Below are 20398 nucleotides of genomic sequence, written 5' to 3'. Positions count from 1 at the left end.
ATGGTATAATGTTACACTGCATTTTGTATTGCATTTTATGTATTTTATGTGTCATAATGTATTTTACGTGTTCTCTTTAATGTATTGTACAGTAAGGCATTGATGTTATTGTAGGTATTTTATGTATTATTTTGTACAGAATATATGGAATGGTGTTTCTTGTACTGTATTTTCTCGACTACTGGGATTTGTGTTGTCTAGTATGCATTGCATTGTCTGTCACGTATGGTATATGGTGTATTGTATTTTATGTTCTGCACTGTATCTATTGTATTCTATTTGATGAAGGTTAGGGTATGCACTGTACTGTATGCAGGCATTGTATGTACTGCATGCTGTGTCGGTATTGTATTGTTTATCGTGTGGTGCCTACTGTGTGTTGTATGGTATTGGATGATACGGTGTTGTATGGTGTGGCGTAGATTGCCTTGTCTATATCCTGTGTTTGTGTTGTAGGCATTGTATTTTGGTTTGTATTGTCTTTAGTACTGTATGCATTTGACTGTATGCAGTACACAGTGTATGCTGTAGCATGTGTTGTATGTGATGCGTGTGTTGTATTTTCTATTGTATGTGCTGTGCGTGTTGTGTTGTGGTGCTGGTGTTGTATCCTATATTGTGTTGTATGTCATGCTACGGCATTATTGCAATGCATGTGTTGTATTGTACGTATCGTATGTGTTGAGTTGCATGGTATGTATTGCAGGGCCTGGCGTTGCGTTTATTGTACGTACTGTATTTTTTATTGCATTGACTGCTGTATGGTGTTTTGGTTTGTATTGTGGTTTATCACAATCAAAATCAAGTGTTATTAAAGAAAACAAGCAGTCTGTACCGCACCGCAAGCTAATAAGCTTAATGCCTTGGTGATGTGTTTGACCTTTGCTTCTGGGACTTTTTTTCCCCTCTTCTTACTCATTCCATGTTGACTCTGTGAGGAGTCTCCTCTGTGTCTTCCTTCCACTCCAGCCTTCTGATGCAGGCAAAGACAACAGACATGTCTATGCCATGCAATATTGTGCATTTTAAGAATTGCAAGGCACTCTCACGATCTACTTCTGTCAGTATGACATGGAATTGTACCTTGCAGAAAGAGCTGCTTGGTTGCCTATGTATTGTACTGATTTTAGCTCTGAGCACAGTGCCATGCTGACACAGCTACACGTGGCTTCCAGCTCAGGGCCCGCTTTTTTGTCACTTCCCTGGGAGATCTCTCATCTCTATTCCACTGTGTGACATGTGAAAAAAAGAGAAGTGATCGAGTGTGGTGCTGTTCTAACTTATATTTCAGCATCTAAGGAAACAGGACAAAGCCAACTCAAAACATTTCAGACATCGCTGGAGACTTCAGATGGTGTCTTTTTTTTAAATTGTACGTTTTTCTAAACAAACTGCTGGGACATGAGGCTAAAACTTTGGTGGTGTATGAAAATGAATATGTGAATAGTCTTCAGACTGCCTGTAAGGAATGGAGAGTGGTAACACGGGGTCCTTCTCGTGCTCCCAGGCGAGAGGCACCTTTATGGCTGGCAGGAAGAAGGGGTTTTAGCCAGTGCGTCCTTCTGCTGCCTCTTTTCCCAGCACCCACGCACGAATTACAAGAAAAGGAAAATGCAAGCAAATCCCTCTTGGTAACAAGAGAGCCGGGTGTGGGACCTGTGGCTGAGCTCGGGACAGGGAGCACCCCTGGAGCAGCCTTGGGGCTTGCTGCCAACCTGCCTTCAAATGAGCTCTCCCAGCAGGTTGGTGCCCAGGAGTTACTTGGAGTTTTGCTCTTCTCCTTCAGGAACCACGTTCGATGCCAAGCACACCCAGAGCCAGGAGAGGACTTCTAGGACAGCTGGGGCTGATGGTGACAGTTCCCACCAGCTGCCCAGGCCAGGGAGATGCAGGTGAGATAGCAGGGAGGAGACACCAACTAATTGCCTCTTCTCTTGCAGGAACAGGCTTTAGCAGCAGGAGAGAGCCAGGCACAAAGGGCCTCTGAGGTCAAAGAAAGTGTCACGCAGCCAGAGCACACAGAGGCGAAAGGAGAGAAATAGGTGCAGGTCCCATGGCTGGGACAGTGCTTTCAAGGTACCACCTGCCATCGAAACACGAGAACAGCGAAAGGCACTGGCAGGTGATGGAGTGACTGGGAAGAGTGCCTGGCAGAGGGAAGAGCACTGAGAGACAGGAGACAAGACAGAAACGGAGGTGAACCAGATGGCAGGTTGAGACTGAGGGTCTACCAGCTACATTGCTCTTCTGGGCCAACACTGGTGCGGGCAGTCGCACTGCCTGCTATGCGTGGCCACAGACGTGCAATTGGAAGCAGCATGGCTTCATAGGCACTAGAAGACGTCCCCAAACAAACCGCACTCCACGCTGCTTTGGTTTTCAAAAATTGACCTGAAGGTGGTGCCCGATATCTGCTTAGAGCAGGCAGAAGGTGGCCTTGGAGAACGTCACTTGTCTTCTGTGGATACTCTGTGATGCCAGCAGCAGATTTTTGCAGGTGGTTAAGAGGGAATGGTGTGAGAGGTGGGCACACTTCAGCAATATGTGAAGGAAGAGCTGGGGTCATTCTGGGGAGAGCACTCTGGCAGAGACAGCTTTGCTTGTTTGGCTGAGCCCTGTCCCTAATCACCACAGCCCCCAAACAGGTAGTGCAGAGGGGACGTGCCTAGGTGGGAAGCAGCTCGGGGTATGCGTGGTCAAGCACCTCCAAGTCCTTCCTGACTCCAGCAGGTGGAGATGTGGCCGGTGGTTGGCAGGCCTGGTCCTCTTGTAAGGTCTGTGAATGCTGGGGCTGATCAGTCAGGTAGGCTGCAGCCACATGCCACCCACGGGACTGAAAAGGTCTCTGTCCTCTTGCTCGAGAGCTAGGCCAGCTTCAGGTTCGCTAGTGCACTGCGCACGCACACAGCGCTCCCACCAGGAGCTGGCGCGAGACACTCGGTCTTTCCAACTGCGGGGTCCCTATGACCTGTGTTCCCTTCTGCCATCGCCAGCAGCCAGGCCGCTAGACCCACCCCTCTAGCAGGTACAGAGCGGGGCCACACAGAAAAGGATGTGGAATGGCTCTCAAGAAGAAGGTCGGACAGGCTGTGGGGAGTAGGGACAGGGTTCAGCCAAACAAGCTAACAACCGGCACTTTGCTTATGCTCAAGGACGAGATTCTTGAGCCCCCCTGCTCTCCATTTTCCACGCTTATTCATCCCCCTCGACTTCCTTGGCTCCTCACTTTCTCTGCCCTTGTCTCCTCCCAATCAAGGGACCTAGCCCCGCCTACTAGTCCCCCTTGCTCCCAGGTCTGTCACATCTGGGAACAGATTGGGTCTTTCAGGGGCTGTTAGCTAGGTCATCTTGGCCTTGCGTGGCATTACTGCAGTGGTTTCCTGGCTACAGCTGTCCCTGCCAGAGTCCTCTCCCCAGAATGACCCCGGCTCTTCCTTCAGATATTGCTGAAGTCTGGCCACCTCTCACACCATTCCCCCTTAACTTCTGGTGACATCTGGCTCTTCCTCATGGCACTGTAACTCCTGCCAGCTTTCTTTCATCTTTCCATTTAGCAAAGGCTTCAACCAGGTCCTAATCATCATCCCCAGAGTTGTCTGCAGGTCGCATCATTATTTTGCATCCTCTTGCTAGCCTCAATGTGCCAGTCTTCTTCATGCCATGGTGGCTCTGAGCACGCTCCTGTCTGACCAGCCATGGTGTCAGCCCTGCTGAGCGACTCTTGCCCTTTGTGCCCTCCTTGACTGCCTGCAGCCCCATTTTGCCGGGCGTGGAAATCCTTGCCTTGCGCACGAGAGTGAATTGGACTCAGGCACGGTTAACTGTGAAACCTGGCAACTTTATTCCAAGAACTAAGTCAGCTTCAGCATTTGTGTGCACTGGGAAGTGTTGCGGAGGAAGAACCGGACTCGACACGATGATCAATGTGATCACGTACAAGCCGTTTATTAGCCTCAGATAGCTCACTTTTATATTCCCCACTACATACGCGGCGATTCCCCATTGGTGATAATCAGTTTAACTCACATAGTAACTCGATTATGATTGGTGTGCGTCACTAGCTCACGCGCAGTGCTCGTGGCCTTCTTGCAGGCGGCAAGTTCCTCTTCGGCATCTGGGAGTTGTTTGTCTCTGCATTCTTACTTCCTCATTCCAACCGCAGTTTGTCCTCTGGATGCTCTTGCGGCCTTATGCTAAGGCTCTGCGGCCTTAGGCTAAGGCTTCATGGCCTTCTAGAGAAATGCTGGATTGCTCACATGTCCCCAGTCCTTTAATGCTTCATCCTCCACAGGGAGGAGAGCGGGCAGCACAGAGCAGGCCTTTGATGCTGAGGCTGCCTTTGGAGCAGCAGGCATTGCCCCAGAAGGAAATGATCATGGTCCAGTGCAGCCTGCGCTGGTTCCTGTTGATCCTGCTCCTCAAGCCTTTTTTCCCCTGAGGAATTGCAGGAGCTCCTTCAGAAGAGTAAAGAATTCCACCAGCTTCTGGCGTGGAAATGGACAGGAGCTAATGCTGCCCGACTGTGTTGGTGCTGGTGTTGGCCTTGGCCTCTGAGAGGGGCTTGAGGTGGAGAGAAAATGACTCCATGGCTGTGCTGTTGGACTATCTCTTCTTGCTGAGCGCAGTCCCATCTGTAGCAGGATCCAGTCGTAGAAGTGCTGCGTGGAGGTGTAGACTCCAGGCTGGTTTGGTCTGGCACAGCCTCTCCCCCAGCTGGTCACTCCAACAAGCCAGAAGTAGTCGTTGGTGTTATCTTTGCAGACCAGAGGACCACCGCTGTCACCCTGCAGCGGAGGAGAGAGGGTTAAGGTGGTGTTGGGTGGCCCCGGTCAGCACTCTGGCTGGCTCCTTCTCTCCCGCAGCAGCTGCCAGAGCTGTCCTGACTGCACACAAAGGCTCTGCTCAGGTGCTGGAGCCTACAGAAGCTTGTCTGGCAGGGGGTGGTGGGCCGGTCAGGCAGGGCTCTCTCTCTGTCCTCTTTGCACAGTGATCCTGGATGTGTGGAAGGGGGATGTTGCAGGACTGGGCTCTGGAGCTGTGGGCTGCCCAGAGCACTAGATGGGCTTTGTGGGCAGAGAGCCAGGCCTCTGGGACAAGGGCGGCCCTGGGCAAGGACCTGCATCTGGGCAAGGGGAGGTGAACCCCAAGAGTGGAGGGGACCCAGCAGTGGCAGGCTGACTTGCCAGGCAAAGCACGCGCTGGGGCAGGTTTGGGCGGTTGCCACAGGGCTGCCTGTGCTGTTGGGGGTGGACTTGTAGCACGCTCCTACCTGGCAGGTGTCGATGCCGCCCTGCGGATAGCCAGCACACAAGTTGTGGCTGTGGATGGCCCCTCCGTACCAGCGGCTGCTGTTGCAGAGCTTGATATCGATGAGGCGGACCTTGGCCTCCTGCAGGACATAACTTGGTCCCCCAGCTGTCAGCACAGAAAGGAGTTAACAGCCAGCAGCTCGCTGCCAGTTCTCCTCTCCTCCCCCCCACCCCCCCGGTGTCTGGCTGAAGCCCTGCCCTAGGGCTGGGCTTTGCGTCTCCAGAGGCACTGTGCCGCTGCTGTCTCCCTTCTGTCTTGCTTGGGGTAATGGGCCAGGCCCACCTCTCCATCGGCATGCACCCCGCAGCCCGACTCTGGCTTTCGCCTCTGCTGTCAGGAAGCCCACCCCGCCTCCCCAGTGTGCCCAGCCTGCGCTCAGGACACCACTCCCTTTTGGGAACTCACCTCTTGCAGTCGTGGAACCCCAGCCACTGACGTAGCAGCTTCTCAGCTGCGACACTCTCAGCCAGGCGTCGGGCACACAGGCAAGCTGCACGTAGTAGCCGCACAGGACAGGCTGGTCCAATTCCAGCAAGGCAATGTCGTTCCTCTGCGTGATGTTGTAGTAGTGCTCGTGAACCAGTAGCCGCTTAATAGTGCGCACTTGGGTCTCAGGGCCCAGCTGAGTCAAGTGGCTGGCCCCGATCACCACGTGCCACATGGTGATGTGCCTGCAAGGCAGGTGGAGAGAGGGGTCAGAGGGAGCGCAGCCACGTGCTGCAAGCAGCCCAGCAGTTGCCTGCCTTCTGCTGCACAGGGCAGAGAGGAAGGCAGCGCTACGGAGGGTGCGACTGCCCTAGCACGCCTTGGGCACAAGGAGTGTCGGGCGGGAGGCTGCTAGGAAGCCGTGGCGTGAGCCCAGCCCTCTCGCGAGCAGTCTCTCAGCTGGGCTTGGCAGTGCCCAGGCACTGGGCGTGCTGCAAGGAAGCGGGATGGCGCTAGCACGTGCTGCTGTGGAGCGGGCACGTGCTAGTGCTGTGGGGCTGTTCCCTGGTCCTCCTTACCCGGGCGTGATGAAGCAGTGGGCTGCTGTCAGCACCCACTGTGGGCTGATGAGCGACCCTCCGCAGACATGCGCTATGCCTCCTATGATGGGCTTCTGGATGCTGACGATCCAGGGCCAGGCCCCTAGCTGGGCATCGGTGCCACCCACGACGCGTGACATGCCGTAGTAAGAATCCATGGGCCGGTGCCCGCAGGTCCCTCTGTAAGCAGAAACTGATGAATGTCCTGCTCGGTGGCTTGCTGCTGTTGAGGCTGCAGGTCAGCCCCCTTCCCCCCCACCAGGCGCTGCATGGACAGCAGGACCGCGGAACCCTGTGGGGCATGCGTCCATCTACCCCTGTTTGTGCTTGAGCCCCGTAGGCGAGTTGTGCCAGCGGCCTGGCTGCTGGCAAGGAACTGAGGCTCCCACATGGCGTTTGGGAAGCTTTGGTGTGGCCAGGGGGAAAAGCGAGCACCCGCCAGTGAAGCCCACAAGGGCTGCCCCAGCTCCCTCCCAGAGCCTCGGGCCACTTACCCACAGTTGTCCCACATGCCGTACGCCGGCCAGCACACGGCCAGCAGGACCAGGACGGGGAGAAAATTCATGGCTGCCAGCGGCACGTGGCAGCTGCAAGAAGCGAGAGCTGGTGGCCAGCAGTGCAGCAGCCGACGTAGTGCCTGCAGCAGTCCCGCTGCCCAGGGAACCCTTGGCCCCGTGGCTGATGTCACAGAGTGGCTGGTTCCGGGTGCTGGGCACGGTGGATTCTAGGGGGGGGCGGGCAACATGGAGGGTTCCGAGCAGGAGGGGAGGCAGAAGCTGGGCTCGGACACCCCCAGCAGACCCCCGCTGAATGCTCTGCTTGCGGGACGAGGCTCTGCACACCTCGTGGCAGGCAGCAGCGCCTGCCTCCCAGTGCTGCCTGCTAACAGCTAGCCGGGAAAACCAAGTGTGGCACCATAGCCTCTTTGGGAAGTTCACTGCCACCCCGCTCTGCGCAGCCGCTTGCCACCAGGTCCTTCCCAAAGAAACTGACACCGCAGAACGGAACTACTACAGGCAGTAGGCACCTGGTTGGGGGCTGAAGAGCCAATCTGCTTACAGCCGCGGCAGGCAAGCAGGGATGTGCAAGCCAAATCAACCAAGTATAGCCAAGCACTGCCATCCTGTCCTGCACAAAGCACAGCGAAACACAGATGGAGCACGCTCCACGCTGGCTCTGTCTGCCACCGCAACGCCCTCTGACAGGCTCCGTGTCCTTGCTGTCTACCAGCTACATTGCTCTTCTGGGCCAACACTGGTGCGGGCAGTCGCACTGCCTGCTATGCGTGGCCACAGACGTGCAATTGGAAGCAGCATGGCTTCATAGGCACTAGAAGACGTCCCCAAACAAACCGCACTCCACGCTGCTTTGGTTTTCAAAAATTGACCTGAAGGTGGTGCCCGATATCTGCTTAGAGCAGGCAGAAGGTGGCCTTGGAGAACGTCACTTGTCTTCTGTGGATACTCTGTGATGCCAGCAGCAGATTTTTGCAGGTGGTTAAGACGGAATGGTGTGAGAGGTGGGCACACTTCAGCAATATGTGAAGGAAGAGCTGGGGTCATTCTGGGGAGAGCACTCTGGCAGAGACAGCTTTGCTTGTTTGGCTGAGCCCTGTCCCTAATCACCACAGCCCCCAAACAGGTAGTGCAGAGGGGACGTGCCTAGGTGGGAAGCAGCTCGGGGTATGCGTGGTCAAGCACCTCCAAGTCCTTCCTGACTCCAGCAGGTGGAGATGTGGCCGGTGGTTGGCAGGCCTGGTCCTCTTGTAAGGTCTGTGAATGCTGGGGCTGATCAGTCAGGTAGGCTGCAGCCACATGCCACCCACGGGACTGAAAAGGTCTCTGTCCTCTTGCTCGAGAGCTAGGCCAGCTTCAGGTTCGCTAGTGCACTGCGCACGCACACAGCGCTCCCACCAGGAGCTGGCGCGAGACACTCGGTCTTTCCAACTGCGGGGTCCCTATGACCTGTGTTCCCTTCTGCCATCGCCAGCAGCCAGGCCGCTAGACCCACCCCTCTAGCAGGTACAGAGCGGGGCCACACAGAAAAGGATGTGGAATGGCTCTCAAGAAGAAGGTCGGACAGGCTGTGGGGAGTAGGGACAGGGTTCAGCCAAACAAGCTAACAACCGGCACTTTGCTTATGCTCAAGGACGAGATTCTTGAGCCCCCCTGCTCTCCATTTTCCACGCTTATTCATCCCCCTCGACTTCCTTGGCTCCTCACTTTCTCTGCCCTTGTCTCCTCCCAATCAAGGGACCTAGCCCCGCCTACTAGTCCCCCTTGCTCCCAGGTCTGTCACATCTGGGAACAGATTGGGTCTTTCAGGGGCTGTTAGCTAGGTCATCTTGGCCTTGCGTGGCATTACTGCAGTGGTTTCCTGGCTACAGCTGTCCCTGCCAGAGTCCTCTCCCCAGAATGACCCCGGCTCTTCCTTCAGATATTGCTGAAGTCTGGCCACCTCTCACACCATTCCCCCTTAACTTCTGGTGACATCTGGCTCTTCCTCATGGCACTGTAACTCCTGCCAGCTTTCTTTCATCTTTCCATTTAGCAAAGGCTTCAACCAGGTCCTAATCATCATCCCCAGAGTTGTCTGCATGTCGCATCATTATTTTGCCTCCTCTTGCTAGCCTCAATGTGCCAGTCTTCTTCATGCCATGGTGGCTCTGAGCACGCTCCTGTCTGACCAGCCATGGTGTCAGCCCTGCTGAGCGACTCTTGCCCTTTGTGCCCTCCTTGACTGCCTGCAGCCCCATTTTGCCGGGCGTGGAAATCCTTGCCTTGCGCACGAGAGTGAATTGGACTCAGGCACGGTTAACTGTGAAACCTGGCAACTTTATTCCAAGAACTAAGTCAGCTTCAGCATTTGTGTGCACTGGGAAGTGTTGCGGAGGAAGAACCGGACTCGACACGATGATCAATGTGATCACGTACAAGCCGTTTATTAGCCTCAGATAGCTCACTTTTATATTCCCCACTACATACGCGGCGATTCCCCATTGGTGATAATCAATTTAACTCACATAGTAACTCGATTATGATTGGTGTGCGTCACTAGCTCACGCGCAGTGCTCGTGGCCTTCTTGCAGGCGGCAAGTTCCTCTTCGGCATCTGGGAGTTGTTTGTCTCTGCATTCTTACTTCCTCATTCCAACCGCAGTTTGTCCTCTGGATGCTCTTGCGGCCTTATGCTAAGGCTCTGCGGCCTTAGGCTAAGGCTTCATGGCCTTCTAGAGAAATGCTGGATTGCTCACATGTCCCCAGTCCTTTAATGCTTCATCCTCCACAGGGAGGAGAGCGGGCAGCACAGAGCAGGCCTTTGATGCTGAGGCTGCCTTTGGAGCAGCAGGCATTGCCCCAGAAGGAAATGATCATGGTCCAGTGCAGCCTGCGCTGGTTCCTGTTGATCCTGCTCCTCAAGCCTTTTTTCCCCTGAGGAACTGCAGGAGCTCCTTCAGAAGAGTAAAGAATTCCACCAGCTTCTGGCGTGGAAATGGACAGGAGCTAATGCTGCCCGACTGTGTTGGTGCTGGTGTTGGCCTTGGCCTCTGAGAGGGGCTTGAGGTGGAGAGAAAATGACTCCATGGCTGTGCTGTTGGACTATCTCTTCTTGCTGAGCGCAGTCCCATCTGTAGCAGGATCCAGTCGTAGAAGTGCTGCGTGGAGGTGTAGACTCCAGGCTGGTTTGGTCTGGCACAGCCTCTCCCCCAGCTGGTCACTCCAACAAGCCAGAAGTAGTCGTTGGTGTTATCTTTGCAGACCAGAGGACCACCGCTGTCACCCTGCAGCGGAGGAGAGAGGGTTAAGGTGGTGTTGGGTGGCCCCGGTCAGCACTCTGGCTGGCTCCTTCTCTCCCGCAGCAGCTGCCAGAGCTGTCCTGACTGCACACAAAGGCTCTGCTCAGGTGCTGGAGCCTACAGAAGCTTGTCTGGCAGGGGGTGGTGGGCCGGTCAGGCAGGGCTCTCTCTCTGTCCTCTTTGCACAGTGATCCTGGATGTGTGGAAGGGGGATGTTGCAGGACTGGGCTCTGGAGCTGTGGGCTGCCCAGAGCACTAGATGGGCTTTGTGGGCAGAGAGCCAGGCCTCTGGGACAAGGGCGGCCCTGGGCAAGGACCTGCATCTGGGCAAGGGGAGGTGAACCCCAAGAGTGGAGGGGACCCAGCAGTGGCAGGCTGACTTGCCAGGCAAAGCACGCGCTGGGGCAGGTTTGGGCGGTTGCCACAGGGCTGCCTGTGCTGTTGGGGGTGGACTTATAGCACGCTCCTACCTGGCAGGTGTCGATGCCGCCCTGCGGATAGCCAGCACACAAGTTGTGGCTGTGGATGGCCCCTCCGTACCAGCGGCTGCTGTTGCAGAGCTTGATATCGATGAGGCGGACCTTGGCCTCCTGCAGGACATAACTTGGTCCCCCAGCTGTCAGCACAGAAAGGAGTTAACAGCCAGCAGCTCGCTGCCAGTTCTCCTCTCCTCCCCCCCACCCCCCCGGTGTCTGGCTGAAGCCCTGCCCTAGGGCTGGGCTTTGCGTCTCCAGAGGCACTGTGCCGCTGCTGTCTCCCTTCTGTCTTGCTTGGGGTAATGGGCCAGGCCCACCTCTCCATCGGCATGCACCCCGCAGCCCGACTCTGGCTTTCGCCTCTGCTGTCAGGAAGCCCACCCCGCCTCCCCAGTGTGCCCAGCCTGCGCTCAGGACACCACTCCCTTTTGGGAACTCACCTCTTGCAGTCGTGGAACCCCAGCCACTGACGTAGCAGCTTCTCAGCTGCGACACTCTCAGCCAGGCGTCGGGCACACAGGCAAGCTGCACGTAGTAGCCGCACAGGACAGGCTGGTCCAATTCCAGCAAGGCAATGTCGTTCCTCTGCGTGATGTTGTTGTAGTGCTCGTGAACCAGTAGCCGCTTAATAGTGCGCACTTGGGTCTCAGGGCCCAGCTGAGTCAAGTGGCTGGCCCCGATCACCACGTGCCACATGATGATGTGCCTGCAAGGCAGGTGGAGAGAGGGGTCAGAGGGAGCGCAGCCACGTGCTGCAAGCAGCCCAGCAGTTGCCTGCCTTCTGCTGCACAGGGCAGAGAGGAAGGCAGCGCTACGGAGGGTGCGACTGCCCTAGCACGCCTTGGGCACAAGGAGTGTCGGGCGGGAGGCTGCTAGGAAGCCGTGGCGTGAGCCCAGCCCTCTCGCGAGCAGTCTCTCAGCTGGGCTTGGCAGTGCCCAGGCACTGGGCGTGCTGCAAGGAAGCGGGATGGCGCTAGCACGTGCTGCTGTGGAGCGGGCACGTGCTAGTGCTGTGGGGCTGTTCCCTGGTCCTCCTTACCCGGGCGTGATGAAGCAGTGGGCTGCTGTCAGCACCCACTGTGGGCTGATGAGCGACCCTCCGCAGACATGCGCTATGCCTCCTATGATGGGCTTCTGGATGCTGACGATCCAGGGCCAGGCCCCTAGCTGGGCATCGGTGCCACCCACGACGCGTGACATGCCGTAGTAAGAATCCATGGGCCGGTGCCCGCAGGTCCCTCTGTAAGCAGAAACTGATGAATGTCCTGCTCGGTGGCTTGCTGCTGTTGAGGCTGCAGGTCAGCCCCCTTCCCCCCCACCAGGCGCTGCATGGACAGCAGGACCGCGGAACCCTGTGGGGCATGCGTCCATCTACCCCTGTTTGTGCTTGAGCCCCGTAGGCGAGTTGTGCCAGCGGCCTGGCTGCTGGCAAGGAACTGAGGCTCCCACATGGCGTTTGGGAAGCTTTGGTGTGGCCAGGGGGAAAAGCGAGCACCCGCCAGTGAAGCCCACAAGGGCTGCCCCAGCTCCCTCCCAGAGCCTCGGGCCACTTACCCACAGTTGTCCCACATGCCGTACGCCGGCCAGCACACGGCCAGCAGGACCAGGACGGGGAGAAAATTCATGGCTGCCAGCGGCACGTGGCAGCTGCAAGAAGCGAGAGCTGGTGGCCAGCAGTGCAGCAGCCGACGTAGTGCCTGCAGCAGTCCCGCTGCCCAGGGAACCCTTGGCCCCGTGGCTGATGTCACAGAGTGGCTGGTTCCGGGTGCTGGGCACGGTGGATTCTAGGGGGGGGCGGGCAACATGGAGGGTTCCGAGCAGGAGGGGAGGCAGAAGCTGGGCTCGGACACCCCCAGCAGACCCCCGCTGAATGCTCTGCTTGCGGGACGAGGCTCTGCAGACCTCGTGGCAGGCAGCAGCGCCTGCCTCCCAGTGCTGCCTGCTAACAGCTAGCCGGGAAAACCAAGTGTGGCACCATAGCCTCTTTGGGAAGTTCACTGCCACCCCGCTCTGCGCAGCCGCTTGCCACCAGGTCCTTCCCAAAGAAACTGACACCGCAGAACGGAACTACTACAGGCAGTAGGCACCTGGTTGGGGGCTGAAGAGCCAATCTGCTTACAGCCGCGGCAGGCAAGCAGGGATGTGCAAGCCAAATCAACCAAGTATAGCCAAGCACTGCCATCCTGTCCTGCACAAAGCACAGCGAAACACAGATGGAGCACGCTCCACGCTGGCTCTGTCTGCCACCGCAACGCCCTCTGACAGGCTCCGTGTCCTTGCTGTCTACCAGCTACATTGCTCTTCTGGGCCAACACTGGTGCGGGCAGTCGCACTGCCTGCTATGCGTGGCCACAGACGTGCAATTGGAAGCAGCATGGCTTCATAGGCACTAGAAGACGTCCCCAAACAAACCGCACTCCACGCTGCTTTGGTTTTCAAAAATTGACCTGAAGGTGGTGCCCGATATCTGCTTAGAGCAGGCAGAAGGTGGCCTTGGAGAACGTCACTTGTCTTCTGTGGATACTCTGTGATGCCAGCAGCAGATTTTTGCAGGTGGTTAAGAGGGAATGGTGTGAGAGGTGGGCACACTTCAGCAATATGTGAAGGAAGAGCTGGGGTCATTCTGGGGAGAGCACTCTGGCAGAGACAGCTTTGCTTGTTTGGCTGAGCCCTGTCCCTAATCACCACAGCCCCCAAACAGGTAGTGCAGAGGGGACGTGCCTAGGTGGGAAGCAGCTCGGGGTATGCGTGGTCAAGCACCTCCAAGTCCTTCCTGACTCCAGCAGGTGGAGATGTGGCCGGTGGTTGGCAGGCCTGGTCCTCTTGTAAGGTCTGTGAATGCTGGGGCTGATCAGTCAGGTAGGCTGCAGCCACATGCCACCCACGGGACTGAAAAGGTCTCTGTCCTCTTGCTCGAGAGCTAGGCCAGCTTCAGGTTCGCTAGTGCACTGCGCACGCACACAGCGCTCCCACCAGGAGCTGGCCCGAGACACTCGGTCTTTCCAACTGCGGGGTCCCTATGACCTGTGTTCCCTTCTGCCATCGCCAGCAGCCAGGCCGCTAGACCCACCCCTCTAGCAGGTACAGAGCGGGGCCACACAGAAAAGGATGTGGAATGGCTCTCAAGAAGAAGGTCGGACAGGCTGTGGGGAGTAGGGACAGGGTTCAGCCAAACAAGCTAAGCAACCGGCACTTTGCTTATGCTCAAGGACGAGCTTCTTGAGCCCCCCTTCTCTCCATTTTCCACACTTATTCATCCCCCTCGACTTCCTTGGCTCCTCACTTTCTCTGCCCTTGTCTCCTCCCAATCAAGGGACCTAGCCCCGCCTACTAGTCCCCCTTGCTCCCAGGTCTGTCACATCTGGGAACAGATTGGGTCTTTCAGGGGCTGTTAGCTAGGTCATCTTGGCCTTGCGTGGCATTACTGCAGTGGTTTCCTGGCTACAGCTGTCCCTGCCAGAGTCCTCTCCCCAGAATGACCCCGGCTCTTCCTTCAGATATTGCTGAAGTCTGGCCACCTCTCACACCATTCCCCCTTAACTTCTGGTGACATCTGGCTCTTCCTCATGGCACTGTAACTCCTGCCAGCTTTCTTTCATCTTTCCATTTAGCAAAGGCTTCAACCAGGTCCTAATCATCATCCCCAGAGTTGTCTGCAGGTCGCATCATTATTTTGCATCCTCTTGCTAGCCTCAATGTGCCAGTCTTCTTCATGCCATGGTGGCTCTGAGCACGCTCCTGTCTGACCAGCCATGGTGTCAGCCCTGCTGAGCGACTCTTGCCCTTTGTGCCCTCCTTGACTGCCTGCAGCCCCATTTTGCCGGGCGTGGAAATCCTTGCCTTGCGCACGAGAGTGAATTGGACTCAGGCACGGTTAACTGTGAAACCTGGCAACTTTATTCCAAGAACTAAGTCAGCTTCAGCATTTGTGTGCACTGGGAAGTGTTGCGGAGGAAGAACCGGACTCGACACGATGATCAATGTGATCACGTACAAGCCGTTTATTAGCCTCAGATAGCTCACTTTTATATTCCCCACTACATACGCGGCGATTCCCCATTGGTGATAATCAATTTAACTCACATAGTAACTCGATTATGATTGGTGTGCGTCACTAGCTCACGCGCAGTGCTCGTGGCCTTCTTGCAGGCGGCAAGTTCCTCTTCGGCATCTGGGAGTTGTTTGTCTCTGCATTCTTACTTCCTCATTCCAACCGCAGTTTGTCCTCTGGATGCTCTTGCGGCCTTATGCTAAGGCTCTGCGGCCTTAGGCTAAGGCTTCATGGCCTTCTAGAGAAATGCTGGATTGCTCACATGTCCCCAGTCCTTTAATGCTTCATCCTCCACAGGGAGGAGAGCGGGCAGCACAGAGCAGGCCTTTGATGCTGAGGCTGCCTTTGGAGCAGCAGGCATTGCCCCAGAAGGAAATGATCATGGTCCAGTGCAGCCTGCGCTGGTTCCTGTTGATCCTGCTCCTCAAGCCTTTTTTCCCCTGAGGAACTGCAGGAGCTCCTTCAGAAGAGTAAAGAATTCCACCAGCTTCTGGCGTGGAAATGGACAGGAGCTAATGCTGCCCGACTGTGTTGGTGCTGGTGTTGGCCTTGGCCTCTGAGAGGGGCTTGAGGTGGAGAGAAAATGACTCCATGGCTGTGCTGTTGGACTATCTCTTCTTGCTGAGCGCAGTCCCATCTGTAGCAGGATCCAGTCGTAGAAGTGCTGCGTGGAGGTGTAGACTCCAGGCTGGTTTGGTCTGGCACAGCCTCTCCCCCAGCTGGTCACTCCAACAAGCCAGAAGTAGTCGTTGGTGTTATCTTTGCAGACCAGAGGACCACCGCTGTCACCCTGCAGCGGAGGAGAGAGGGTTAAGGTGGTGTTGGGTGGCCCCGGTCAGCACTCTGGCTGGCTCCTTCTCTCCCGCAGCAGCTGCCAGAGCTGTCCTGACTGCACACAAAGGCTCTGCTCAGGTGCTGGAGCCTACAGAAGCTTGTCTGGCAGGGGGTGGTGGGCCGGTCAGGCAGGGCTCTCTCTCTGTCCTCTTTGCACAGTGATCCTGGATGTGTGGAAGGGGGATGTTGCAGGACTGGGCTCTGGAGCTGTGGGCTGCCCAGAGCACTAGATGGGCTTTGTGGGCAGAGAGCCAGGCCTCTGGGACAAGGGCGGCCCTGGGCAAGGACCTGCATCTGGGCAAGGGGAGGTGAACCCCAAGAGTGGAGGGGACCCAGCAGTGGCAGGCTGACTTGCCAGGCAAAGCACGCGCTGGGGCAGGTTTGGGCGGTTGCCACAGGGCTGCCTGTGCTGTTGGGGGTGGACTTGTAGCACGCTCCTACCTGGCAGGTGTCGATGCCGCCCTGCGGATAGCCAGCACACAAGTTGTGGCTGTGGATGGCCCCTCCGTACCAGCGGCTGCTGTTGCAGAGCTTGATATCGATGAGGCGGACCTTGGCCTCCTGCAGGACATAACTTGGTCCCCCAGCTGTCAGCACAGAAAGGAGTTAACAGCCAGCAGCTCGCTGCCAGTTCTCCTCTCCTCCCCCCCACCCCCCCGGTGTCTGGCTGAAGCCCTGCCCTAGGGCTGGGCTTTGCGTCTCCAGAGGCACTGTGCCGCTGCTGTCTCCCTTCTGTCTTGCTTGGGGTAATGGGCCAGGCCCACCTCTCCATCGGCATGCACCCCGCAGCCCGACTCTGGCTTTCGCCTCTGCTGTCAGGAAGCCCACCCCGCCTCCCCAGTGTGCCCAGCCTGCGCTCAGGACACCACTCCCTTTTGGGAACTCACCTCTTGCAGTCGTGGAACCCCAGCCACTGACGTAGCAGCTTCTCAGCTGCGACACTCTCAGCCAGGCGTCGGGCACACAGGCAAGCTGCACGTAGTAGCCGCACAGGACAGGCTGGTCCAATTCCAGCAAGGCAATGTCGTTCCTCTGCGTGATGTTGTTGTAGTGCTCGTGAACCAGTAGCCGCTTAATAGTGCGCACTTGGGTCTCAGGGCCCAGCTGAGTCAAGTGGCTGGCCCCGATCACCACGTGCCACATGATGATGTGCCTGCAAGGCAGGTGGAGAGAGGGGTCAGAGGGAGCGCAGCCACGTGCTGCAAGCAGCCCAGCAGTTGCCTGCCTTCTGCTGCACAGGGCAGAGAGGAAGGCAGCGCTACGGAGGGTGCGACTGCCCTAGCACGCCTTGGGCACAAGGAGTGTCGGGCGGGAGGCTGCTAGGAAGCCGTGGCGTGAGCCCAGCCCTCTCGCGAGCAGTCTCTCAGCTGGGCTTGGCAGTGCCCAGGCACTGGGCGTGCTGCAAGGAAGCGGGATGGCGCTAGCACGTGCTGCTGTGGAGCGGGCACGTGCTAGTGCTGTGGGGCTGTTCCCTGGTCCTCCTTACCCGGGCGTGATGAAGCAGTGGGCTGCTGTCAGCACCCACTGTGGGCTGATGAGCGACCCTCCGCAGACATGCGCTATGCCTCCTATGATGGGCTTCTGGATGCTGACGATCCAGGGCCAGGCCCCTAGCTGGGCATCGGTGCCACCCACGACGCGTGACATGCCGTAGTAAGAATCCATGGGCCGGTGCCCGCAGGTCCCTCTGTAAGCAGAAACTGATGAATGTCCTGCTCGGTGGCTTGCTGCTGTTGAGGTTGCAGGTCAGCCCCCTTCCCCCCCACCAGGCGCTGCATGGACAGCAGGACCGCGGAACCCTGTGGGGCATGCGTCCATCTACCCCTGTTTGTGCTTGAGCCCCGTAGGCGAGTTGTGCCAGCGGCCTGGCTGCTGGCAAGGAACTGAGACTCCCACATGGCGTTTGGGAAGCTTTGGTGTGGCCAGGGGGAAAAGCGAGCACCCGCCAGTGAAGCCCACAAGGGCTGCCCCAGCTCCCTCCCAGAGCCTCGGGCCACTTACCCACAGTTGTCCCACATGCCGTACGCCGGCCAGCACACGGCCAGCAGGACCAGGACGGGGAGAAAATTCATGGCTGCCAGCGGCACGTGGCAGCTGCAAGAAGCGAGAGCTGGTGGCCAGCAGGGCAGCAGCCGACGTAGTGCCTGCAGCAGTCCCGCTGCCCAGGGAACCCTTGGCCCCGTGGCTGATGTCACAGAGTGGCTGGTTCCGGGTGCTGGGCACGGTGGATTCTAGGGGGGGGCGGGCAACATGGAGGGTTCCGAGCAGGAGGGGAGGCAGAAGCTGGGCTCGGACACCCCCAGCAGACCCCCGCTGAATGCTCTGCTTGCGGGACGAGGCTCTGCAGACCTCGTGGCAGGCAGCAGCGCCTGCCTCCCAGTGCTGCCTGCTAACAGCTAGCCGGGAAAACCAAGTGTGGCACCATAGCCTCTTTGGGAAGTTCACTGCCACCCCGCTCTGCGCAGCCGCTTGCCACCAGGTCCTTCCCAAAGAAACTGACACCGCAGAACGGAACTACTACAGGCAGTAGGCACCTGGTTGGGGGCTGAAGAGCCAATCTGCTTACAGCCGCGGCAGGCAAGCAGGGATGTGCAAGCCAAATCAACCAAGTATAGCCAAGCACTGCCATCCTGTCCTGCACAAAGCACAGCGAAACACAGATGGAGCACGCTCCACGCTGGCTCTGTCTGCCACCGCAACGCCCTCTGACAGGCTCCGTGTCCTTGCTGTCTACCAGCTACATTGCTCTTCTGGGCCAACACTGGTGCGGGCAGTCGCACTGCCTGCTATGCGTGGCCACAGACGTGCAATTGGAAGCAGCATGGCTTCATAGGCACTAGAAGACGTCCCCAAACAAACCGCACTCCACGCTGCTTTGGTTTTCAAAAATTGACCTGAAGGTGGTGCCCGATATCTGCTTAGAGCAGGCAGAAGGTGGCCTTGGAGAACGTCACTTGTCTTCTGTGGATACTCTGTGATGCCAGCAGCAGATTTTTGCAGGTGGTTAAGAGGGAATGGTGTGAGAGGTGGGCACACTTCAGCAATATGTGAAGGAAGAGCTGGGGTCATTCTGGGGAGAGCACTCTGGCAGAGACAGCTTTGCTTGTTTGGCTGAGCCCTGTCCCTAATCACCACAGCCCCCAAACAGGTAGTGCAGAGGGGACGTGCCTAGGTGGGAAGCAGCTCGGGGTATGCGTGGTCAAGCACCTCCAAGTCCTTCCTGACTCCAGCAGGTGGAGATGTGGCCGGTGGTTGGCAGGCCTGGTCCTCTTGTAAGGTCTGTGAATGCTGGGGCTGATCAGTCAGGTAGGCTGCAGCCACATGCCACCCACGGGACTGAAAAGGTCTCTGTCCTCTTGCTCGAGAGCTAGGCCAGCTTCAGGTTCGCTAGTGCACTGCGCACGCACACAGCGCTCCCACCAGGAGCTGGCCCGAGACACTCGGTCTTTCCAACTGCGGGGTCCCTATGACCTGTGTTCCCTTCTGCCATCGCCAGCAGCCAGGCCGCTAGACCCACCCCTCTAGCAGGTACAGAGCGGGGCCACACAGAAAAGGATGTGGAATGGCTCTCAAGAAGAAGGTCGGACAGGCTGTGGGGAGTAGGGACAGGGTTCAGCCAAACAAGCTAAGCAACCGGCACTTTGCTTATGCTCAAGGACGAGCTTCTTGAGCCCCCCTTCTCTCCATTTTCCACACTTATTCATCCCCCTCGACTTCCTTGGCTCCTCACTTTCTCTGCCCTTGTCTCCTCCCAATCAAGGGACCTAGCCCCGCCTACTAGTCCCCCTTGCTCCCAGGTCTGTCACATCTGGGAACAGATTGGGTCTTTCAGGGGCTGTTAGCTAGGTCATCTTGGCCTTGCGTGGCATTACTGCAGTGGTTTCCTGGCTACAGCTGTCCCTGCCAGAGTCCTCTCCCCAGAATGACCCCGGCTCTTCCTTCAGATATTGCTGAAGTCTGGCCACCTCTCACACCATTCCCCCTTAACTTCTGGTGACATCTGGCTCTTCCTCATGGCACTGTAACTCCTGCCAGCTTTCTTTCATCTTTCCATTTAGCAAAGGCTTCAACCAGGTCCTAATCATCATCCCCAGAGTTGTCTGCAGGTCGCATCATTATTTTGCATCCTCTTGCTAGCCTCAATGTGCCAGTCTTCTTCATGCCATGGTGGCTCTGAGCACGCTCCTGTCTGACCAGCCATGGTGTCAGCCCTGCTGAGCGACTCTTGCCCTTTGTGCCCTCCTTGACTGCCTGCAGCCCCATTTTGCCGGGCGTGGAAATCCTTGCCTTGCGCACGAGAGTGAATTGGACTCAGGCACGGTTAACTGTGAAACCTGGCAACTTTATTCCAAGAACTAAGTCAGCTTCAGCATTTGTGTGCACTGGGAAGTGTTGCGGAGGAAGAACCGGACTCGACACGATGATCAATGTGATCACGTACAAGCCGTTTATTAGCCTCAGATAGCTCACTTTTATATTCCCCACTACATACGCGGCGATTCCCCATTGGTGATAATCAATTTAACTCACATAGTAACTCGATTATGATTGGTGTGCGTCACTAGCTCACGCGCAGTGCTCGTGGCCTTCTTGCAGGCGGCAAGTTCCTCTTCGGCATCTGGGAGTTGTTTGTCTCTGCATTCTTACTTCCTCATTCCAACCGCAGTTTGTCCTCTGGATGCTCTTGCGGCCTTATGCTAAGGCTCTGCGGCCTTAGGCTAAGGCTTCATGGCCTTCTAGAGAAATGCTGGATTGCTCACATGTCCCCAGTCCTTTAATGCTTCATCCTCCACAGGGAGGAGAGCGGGCAGCACAGAGCAGGCCTTTGATGCTGAGGCTGCCTTTGGAGCAGCAGGCATTGCCCCAGAAGGAAATGATCATGGTCCAGTGCAGCCTGCGCTGGTTCC

The 20398-nt window shown here is 57.1% G+C and overlaps 2 protein-coding genes across 2 annotated transcripts; both read right to left on the bottom strand.

The window, feature by feature from the left end:
• Positions 1-4418: 4418 nt before the first annotated feature.
• Positions 4419-6493, bottom strand: LOC142364786 (acrosin-like). Its single transcript, XM_075444914.1, has 4 exons — positions 6315-6493; positions 5738-5981; positions 5270-5392; positions 4419-4784 (listed from the first exon to the last, which is right to left on the bottom strand). Exons 1-4 carry the CDS (start codon positions 6491-6493, stop codon positions 4419-4421), a joined length of 912 nt encoding a protein of 303 aa, XP_075301029.1.
• Positions 6494-9749: 3256 nt separating this feature from the next.
• Positions 9750-20372, bottom strand: LOC142364785 (acrosin-like). The gene is made up of 5 exons (XM_075444913.1): positions 20354-20372; positions 11646-11844; positions 11047-11312; positions 10601-10746; positions 9750-10115 (listed from the first exon to the last, which is right to left on the bottom strand). Exons 1-5 carry the CDS (start codon positions 20370-20372, stop codon positions 9750-9752), a joined length of 996 nt encoding a protein of 331 aa, XP_075301028.1.
• Positions 20373-20398: the final 26 nt, after the last annotated feature.

This window comes from Opisthocomus hoazin, chromosome 29 (genome assembly GCF_030867145.1).
Source record: "Opisthocomus hoazin isolate bOpiHoa1 chromosome 29, bOpiHoa1.hap1, whole genome shotgun sequence".
NCBI lineage: Eukaryota > Metazoa > Chordata > Aves > Opisthocomiformes > Opisthocomidae > Opisthocomus > Opisthocomus hoazin.
The sequence above is the reverse complement of the archived record's forward strand: the minus strand, read 5'-3'. Positions and strand labels throughout refer to the sequence as shown.